Source organism: Rhagoletis zephyria, unplaced genomic scaffold (genome assembly GCF_001687245.7).
Source record: "Rhagoletis zephyria isolate East Lansing unplaced genomic scaffold, Rhagoletis_zephyria_1.1 Rzeph_scaffold_04172, whole genome shotgun sequence".
NCBI classification, from domain to species: domain Eukaryota; kingdom Metazoa; phylum Arthropoda; class Insecta; order Diptera; family Tephritidae; genus Rhagoletis; species Rhagoletis zephyria.
The window spans coordinates 43,079-51,956 of NW_016161255.1; the positions used below are offsets into that span (position 1 = coordinate 43,079).

At 36.0% G+C, this 8,878-nt stretch overlaps 1 protein-coding gene across 1 annotated transcript; it reads right to left on the minus strand.

The window, feature by feature from the left end:
• Positions 1 to 1,870: 1,870 nt before the first annotated feature.
• LOC108370357 (uncharacterized) lies at positions 1,871 to 8,456 on the minus strand. Its single transcript, XM_017625680.1, has 3 exons — positions 8,237 to 8,456; positions 2,883 to 3,265; positions 1,871 to 2,023 (listed from the first exon to the last, which is right to left on the minus strand). Exons 1-3 carry the CDS (start codon positions 8,378 to 8,380, stop codon positions 1,963 to 1,965), a joined length of 588 nt encoding a protein of 195 aa, XP_017481169.1. The 5' UTR covers positions 8,381 to 8,456; the 3' UTR covers positions 1,871 to 1,962.
• Positions 8,457 to 8,878: the final 422 nt, after the last annotated feature.

The following is an 8,878-nucleotide window of genomic DNA, read 5'->3' on the forward strand; positions in this document are numbered from 1 at the left end:
GATATTTCTAGAGAAAAAGTTATTTTTTTCTGGTTTCAGCAAGCTTTTTATTGTTTTTTTTTCAAGATTTTATCATCACTAGAAAGATTTGTAACCAAAATTTTCTGGCAACACTGTTCAGCGGCAGCATATCGCACAACGTCTTTAAAAGAGTCACAACTCAAAATTTAGTATTTATGAGATTAGGCGCTAAAAATGTACACAGAGCTTTTATTTATCCTTCAGCAAAAGTGGGGGCAAATTTTTGTTTTAATTTTTTGGGGTAAAGTCGCCCAAGCCCATATGATTATCATGCGCTAAGAAATAGTTTTCCGCATTTTCTGACAAACGCATTATTTTGAGTTGTGTTTCTTTTGAAGAGGGAGTGCGAGACTGTCCCAATTCTGGGTAATTTCCGGCTTTTGGCAACTCCACTCACTTATCTACGTAAAATAGTTGGCAACGTGATGCTAAAAAAACTCTAGCTTTGTTTCTTGACTTTTTTAGCAGATATTTATCGGCTGCGTTTCTTTATATATTCCAGATAATCCCATTTCACTGCCGGAATATACAGAATGCGTTTGAAATGAATAAAGAAATGCAGCCATCAGGAAAAAGAAAAAATGCGACAAATTACAGAGTTACGCTCACCGAAAGCGAAATAAAGAAACAGTTAAGAAACGACAACTAGCAGAAACCCCGCCCAGCTAACGCCACTGTCCCTATGGACCGAATGAAAGCTGCGCATTTCTTTTGCCTCCCTTCAGATGACCCTGACGACGATGTTGACGGATGAGCCGAGCCGAGCGGGATTTAATAGCAGCTACAATAATGAAACAAATTAAAGCAACTGTGCATCATGGTGGTATTATTATTATTGCGCCATGACTGTGCGTAACCTCGCTTGTTGACGTTTCAAATGTAAAAAAAAAAATAATTTACGAGAAACTAGCAGGTAGGCCAAAAAATAACTTAAGACACGCTTTCCAGCTGAAACTAGTTATAATTAGTGATATTTATGTGTAAACGAAGCTGCTATGTCCAAAGCAAAGCACTATAGGCACCGTCACACGGTCATTATTTGTAAAAATTTGTATGCTGCAAACTTACCCCTAATTAGTCCCTTAAATTATGAACCTAATTTGTCCTTAAGGTCATTTTTGACCTTGTGAAACTTAACGGTTTTTTTGGATTAAACAAAACGTTTTTAGCTGATTTATTGTTAATTGTTTAGTATTTGTCATATGTTTTTCTTCACATTTAATACATATTACAGGTTTGTTGTTGTGGTATTTGCCTAGAAATTTGTTGGATATACCACGTTTGTCAGATGCAAGGAACGTAATAGATTTACGTTCTTTGTCGGATAGTTGGTTTGCGCTCAAGGCGCATTCATAAAGGTGATAGAAATTGCTTATTAAAAGTTCCGTGTATTTTGTTATTACCCTTTGGTATATCAGAATGTCTAAACGAAAGACATCCTGAAGTTACACCATTTCGCCTTGGATGACATTCTTCTGTCCTAGTGTAGAGACAAAAATAGCATAGCAGCTGTTCAAGTAACACCACCTTGTTTAGATGCGGCTTGGTTTGCGCTAATGCCATGTGCCAATTGATAAAAAAAATTGGAAATTTTGACTGATGAAACTAAAAATTTTAAATTTCTCGTGGTGAATACGAACGACAGAAGTTAACCTACATAGCTTATGGGGCTAGGTAAAATTTTGGCAACACATAAATATATATGCACAGTATCAAGGCGCATCAATACAAGGTGGTGTTGATTGAACAACTGATTTTATATTTTTGTCTCTTTAACTACTGTAATTTACAGAATTTTTTCTAAACTGAACTTAAATACATATAGCAATAATAAAAATATTTATATATATATTTTTATTTTATTTTTTTTTATCATCAATCTTATTCTAATATACATTAGTAATTATAAAACTGAATATATTAAATTAAGCAAACAGTTGATTATTCGTCCTGTTCAAGTGGCTCAAAATTTAGGCAAACTTGCGTGAGTTGTGCTTTCAATCTATATTCAACGAAAAAGAAATACAAATATAAAAATTCGACAATTGTTTTTAGTTGTAGCCAAGGCATATCAAACAGGTAAATAGTAGCATTAGAGCAAAAACAACATTTGCGTGTATTTTGTTGTTGCTTCTGGTATCGAAAGTGTCAAAAATTGTTCCGATTTTTTTTTTCGAATAAATTGAGATCGGAAAAAATAACGGCCCTTATTATGGTTCACAACTCAACTTAATCAACTTTGTTGAGTTGTGTCTGAGACAACTATTCATTGCTATTGCCGTTCACAACTGTTTTCAGTTGACTGTAGCCATTGAAAAAGTCGGAAATTCGATGAAAATTTTGGTATTTTAATAATATTATGTTATTTCAATGATATTAAAATAATTACAATCAAACAAATGGAAATTAGTTACGAATTATGTTTTACTGATTGCTCGAGGATGCTATTATCAAACAACTGGCAGACAACTATGTTTTCAAAGCTGAGTTGAGTTGTGTCCAACAATACCAATTTACAACTCAACTATCTTCAAAATTGTGAATCAACTATCATAAAAATTGTGAATCATAATAATAATCTTTCTTACCCAGTTGCACGACCCAGTAATCAGCGGTTTAGCTGCTGAGTTGGGCGAACGTTCCAAAAGCTGCTATTCAATTGCTTGTTTTGTATGGACAAGGGTTTCATATGCAAATAGATTTTAACAATTTAGAATTTTTGTGAGAAGAAATTAAAAATATTTGTCATTTTCGAGACCAAATAATTTGGAAAAAAAAAAAATCAAATCAGCTGATCTACTGATACAACCTGTTCAATGTGTCTTGGCTGTAGTTTAAAAGAAATATATGTATGTATGTACCTCTGCGCGTCGTTGTACTCATATCTATAAAGCTCGCATAATATATATTGAGAAAATATTTCTTCCCATTTTATATTAGCCTCCGATCCTTGCGATTTGTTAGTAAACGGCTTCACACGCGACACAGATATTAAAGGATCCGACGTAAAATTTTCCAAATTAGTAGCCTCATTTTTAGGCAAACTCTGCGTCCTTTTTTTCACAAGAATTTCATTAGTAAGAGTTTGTTCATTATCCATAGCGCAATCCTCGTCAGGATACATCACTAGCGATGTATAATCTTTTTGTATTTGAGTAGAATCTACCGAGCAAATATTGTACTCCAAATCCCTCTCATCCTGTGGTGGATTCCGCACAGAAGTGTTACTTTGTTTTTCGAAGTCCTTGTTGAAAGAAGTATGAAATTAATGATTAATACAAGATTTAGTAAGCACATATCTACAATGAAGTGTAATCAATAACAAAATTGTCAACCTTTACAATTTTTTTAAGTTTATTCGTTTAGTTAAAAACTGCATAGGCAAATATAATTCGAAAGTTTATTTAAATTTGCTTCCCGGATGTAAGCTTTCATTCGCTAGTGCTTTTTACCGCTCTGTTCTGTTTGTGCATATATGTGCATCAGGGTGGTCCAAAAATGTGTGTGAAATAGTACAGTCGGAATTTTTATGCTCTCACCCAATAGGATTGTTGTATACCCNCTATGTACAGGTATAGACACACAAGTTTGCTAAGCTACAGTTGCATTTCACATTTGCGCATATGTACATCATGGTTTGACACTTCACGAATTGCCAGAAGAAAAATCTCGTGCAAAAATCTTTAACTTCACACTGGGACGTGTCGGGCTGTCTTCATAAATCTTTTATTTCTAAGGGCTGCGCCAATTGATAGCAAAGTTCTTAGTAGATTTTTGACAACCATAAAGAGAACAAAAATTGCCGAGCCAACAGAGCTAGTGAAAAATTTTACAACAAGAATCATAACCACATTTCCACGATAACCAGTTCTACGTACCGGAATGGCTTGCATTTTACTCGACGAAGGGCTGTTGTTTCGGCGAGCTAATCCCGTTTAAATCGGTAAATCCCATACATTTTTTTGGCGTCCGTGCAGAAATACCTCACAGCCAGATTGCTCCGCATCCTTCTTCTTCGGGCGGGCATTGAGTCCAACCCCGGACCAAAACATATCCTGCATTTGCCGACTCCATCCTAACTCCGCTTCAGTTAAGTGCAACTCTTGCAATCGAAGAACCTGCTCAGGCGTTACAGGGCACCACAAGCTTTGTGGCACCTTGTTATTAAAGCCAAACAGCCCCACCCACGGCTACCAGCTCGCACAACGCGAAGGTGCGAACCAGCACTTAAAGAGCCTGTAAAACGCCTCAACAACCAGAGAAGTCTCTGTTGTCACTTATGCTGACGACTGCTCGATAATGCTGTTTGGGAATGGAATTGATGACTTGTGCTCGAAAGTAAACGGTTGTCTCCTGGAACCAAGGTGCCTAACCTTCACGACTGTGAAATCCTTGGCAAACCTTTTCCTCACCTGGACGAAGGGGGTCAGACTACAGCTGAGATGAACCAATTCCGACGGTGAATAAACCAAACATTCAGGGAGTTACCTTCGATTGCTGCCTTCACGTCGCTAGCCGGCAGCACCTGGGACAAATACAAACATACAAGGCCAAATTGTTCGGCCGGTTCTAAACTCTGCAGCGCCCGTGTGGTCGCAGGGGACTAGCAGGGTGCAGAGGACGTAGCTACATGCCAGAACACGGCCCTCCGGACCGAAACCGGATGACTCGCTACCGCACCACCTTCACAACGAAACTCAAATGCTAAAAATGCCGGTAGAAACTTGCACTTCATTAGACCGAAAATGTATGGGCTATAGAACTGCATCCCCCCAAATTCTCTAAATATTCAGGTTAAAAAATTCAAATATTGAGGATTTGTTGAATTATAGTCTAACAAAAAATATCCCACCAGTCAATTTTTGTTGTCGGCAATAAGAAAACGTGTCGCCCTCGGAAACAAATTTACTACCGGTAATATCGCCATCGTATCGATTTCTTTTCACCAAACGTCCGCCGAAGGCAACTCACCTAGGCGAGTCGTTTTCTTATTACCTGAATGAGTCGCTTTTTGGAATAACTTGATTCTTTTTAATACTTCATTTATTTTTTATATGCAAAATTGTAACATAGAAACGGAATTAATTTTTAATTTCGCTGTTGTACTTCCTATTTTTTCAATCCTGTCTCTGGAGTAAATTAGACATTTTTGAATAATACTCTTGACACGAAATTTATAAGTTTGGGAATTTTTGATAGCTTAATTATTCCGAAATTGACATGAAAGAAATGACGTTGCCGATTTGTCACCACGGCAATAAACCGGTAAGTTGCCAATTTGTTGCCATTGACGATTGTTGCCTACTTCTCATAATTTGTATGGTGGGATTTTTCAACAAAAATAAAATTAACTTTACTACATCAAACATATTTTGTTTTTTTTACGCTCATTTTTGTTTCAATCTTATAAAATCCGTCTATTGGCATTTTTCGTTCTCGAAACGCGGCAGTCTACGATTTCGGCACGACTAAAAGAAGAACGGTGAATGTTCGAATAAATCGTTGCAGCAAAATCGCGTAAGTGTGTGGCTGTTAATTTAAAACTGTGGTCTGCATTGTTGTAATTTTCGTCGGTACGGATTCGCACCGACAGAATCGCACATATGTGTGGGTACCTTAAACTTTGAAACTGTGATTTATATGTATGCACATTAGACTGCATCACTCCCCATATAAAAAAAATCTGTACTATTTTTCCATTGGAATTATAAAATCTATTATATTTTAAGACGTCCACCAAAATATTTCGGAAGATTGGTATAGGAAAAACTTGAAAAACTGAATCTAAACTCTTCCGGAAAGGTATTTTCTCACCCTTTTTATTTCTTTGCTAATAGACTCATTCAAAGGATGGAAGAGAAAGGTAGGATGAACGAAGGTCATTCAAAGTTGAATTAAGAAACAAGACGGGACACGAATGACGTTTTTTTGGCCAGAAATAAACCCAGTGTGAAAATAATTTTCTACTGAGATCCCATAAGTCTAAATCAGAACATGTTTGACCCAGTTATTAAAGTTTTTCGTAAATCAATCTTTGAAATAAGTAAAAAAAAACAGCATCAACAACCTCATTCTTACGGTTCCGTTGAAAAGATTTTTAAATATTTTTATGCAGATTTTTTAAGCTTAATCTAATTTGTCATCTGAGGGGACCTTTTTCAAAAAATTCTTTAAGAAACTATTTTTATTCATAAAAAACTTGATTTTTAGAGGTATTTTCAAATCGGTCCAGCTTGCTTAAATCTTAATGTTTTTCCGAAATATTTTGGTGGACGTCTTAAAATATAATAGATTTTGTAATCCCGGCGGAAAAACCGCAACTTTTTTTGGTGATGCAGTTTAATGTACATACATATATAAAAAAAAAAATAACAAAAAAATTACTCGAAAAACATACGAATATTTAAAGAAACCCCAACCACGATGTTTTGTTTGAGTAGCGAAAAAATATCAAGTTTTGCAAGTACTTTTGTTCATTTGCCTGTGTATTTGCGTATAATTTAGCAAATCTCCAAATAATAGTTGCCTTTCCTGATTCGCGAGAAGTTGCAAGAAAGCGCACCCGTACTCGGCTCTCTGGCAAAGTAGGGGGAAAATGGGGAAGTAAAATCGGTCCTCTCTTTGTCAGAATTGCAAGATTTTATTCCAAGGCGAATTAATATAAGGTGATAGCAGGAGTACAAAAACAAAAATTGACATGTATTTTGTTTTTGCTTTGGCGGCATAAACTGTCAAATCTGTAAGAGTGTGTGTAGAAATTCAAACAAAATTTTTCAATTTGATATCACCCACCAAACAATTTGTGTTGCCGGCAATAAGAAAACGTGTTGCCCTCGGAAACAAATTTATTGCCGGTAATATTGCCTTCGAATCGATTTTCTATTACCGGTCGCTCTAAAACGTCCGCCGAAGGCAACTCGCCTGGGTGAGTCGTTTTCTTATTACCTGATGAGTCCTTTTCTTATCGCTTCAGGCGATATTCGGAATAATTTTATTCTTTTTAATACTTCATTTATTTTTTTGTATACCAAATTGCAACTTACAATCGGAATTAATTCATTTTCTCGCTGTGAGGCTTCCTATTTTTTCAATCTGGTCCTTGGGCATAATTTAGATGCTTTTGGCCAATACTATTGACGCCATATTCATAAGTTTCGGAATTTTTGAGAACTTTTTTATTCAAAATTGACATGAATGAAGTGATGTTGCCGATTTGTCACCACAGCAATAAATCGGTGAGTCGCCAATTTGTTGCCATTGACGATTGTTGCCTATTCCTCATGTTTTGCATGGTGGGCAGAAGCCGTGCGGCGAAACACATACACAAAATCAGCTGAGCTAGTAACACCACCTTATATTAATTCGCCTTGATCTTATTCGAATAATTTTTGCTGGCAAAATCTGGTAAAGTGTCAAACCATCAGCTGTTCAATGTTGTCAAAACAAATTGAAAGTTGAATAAGCATTCCCGCACAATCTGGACTGGTAAAACGGTACAATGTCCAGAAGTACGCATCGCAAAAAACACATTTCGTGCCCAGAATTTGAGAGTTAATTCAGGCGGCTTTGGTTGTTGCCACTTAAGTGCATCGCTTGGAAATTGAAGTTTGGTTTCACCAATTTAATTGTGTTAATAAATAAAAATAAGAAATTAACTATGTCCCGTTTGTTTAAAGCTCAAATACAAATGATTTTGCACCAAACGACCTTTTGTTTATATTAAACAAATTAATTTTTTTGAGATTTTTATGTTTGAATACTATTTCGTTCTGTACTTCACAGATGCTTTTTCGTAATTAAGAAAAACCGAAAATAAATTAAAAATTATATGTTCCGCCAAGTTACAGTGTGGCGTTGTTTGAAATTCTATTATTGACCTGAACTGATTTTTGATGAACATTTCTACAAAACACCCCTCTATGATCGATCAAACAAACTTATTTTTAAGTATGTTTAAAAAAATACTGCAGCTGAAATCTTTTTTTGTTATAATTTTGGGCGATTTGATGTTTCATTTCGGGCAGGAAAAGGGGGTTTTTACGTTCCCGTGGGTTTGGGCAGTTGATTCCTTTTTGTCAGAGAATTTCTTACGTATGCTCATATGCCCGAAAATGGTTTTAATGGTTAGAAGCTTATAATTGGGATACACCCTTTTAAGTTTTACTTCTTCTACTAAACTGAAGGGATGATACTCTCAAACAATATTCTTTATTACCTGTTGATTGCTTAGACGTTGCTTCTTCATTGGAAGAGGCTTGATGAGATCACGGCTGTTATCCTCGATGTTAATAAGTACTTCTTCTTCAAGGTGCTCCCGCCTAGAATTCCTGTTGTACCGATATTGGTGCCGTCTGTCCATATGACGAATAAGACTGCAAGTGGATTTATTTGACACAGACAACTGCTGACCGCACAACTTGCATTTCACTCTCTTATCCTCCTCANAAATACAGCATCTTTTACATTAATAATGAGTTTTGCCCGTCACTTACAAAATTACAACGAATTCAAGGGCTCTTGTACGATATTCCAAAGGAGCCAAAAGCTAGGCTAAAAAACGCCGATCTCTTAAATATTTGTTGCAGACGTACAGCTGAAATGTGAAAAGTTAGTTACAAAATTAACTGTTATGTGTACATATGCATGATAAAAGATATACAGAGAAATAAGAGAAACAGTGCTAAAGTCTAGAGTGAAAATTAAATTAAATGCGACTTTCAAACTTTATCCGGTAGAGATGACCGCTGAAGAAATTACAGTAAGTCGTTCAGGCATGTGAAAATTCTCTCACTGGGAAAACTTTTGAGAGAGTAAGAGAGCTACTCTTCCCAATGATGCCTGGGTTATATTGGAAGTA

Excerpts from the sequence above, each read along its gene's own strand:
- LOC108370357 (XM_017625680.1), bottom strand. The coding sequence starts at position 8,380 with ATGGACAGACGGCACCAATATCGGTACAACAGGAATTCTAGGCGGGAG. Across the intron at positions 3,266-8,236 it reads AACGTCTAAGCAATCAACAG|GACTTCGAAAAACAAAGTAA; the intron begins GTAATAAAGAAT and ends TCTTTCAACAAG. Across the intron at positions 2,024-2,882 it reads GAGTACAACGACGCGCAGAG|ATTGAAAGCACAACTCACGC; the intron begins GTACATACATAC and ends CGTTGAATATAG.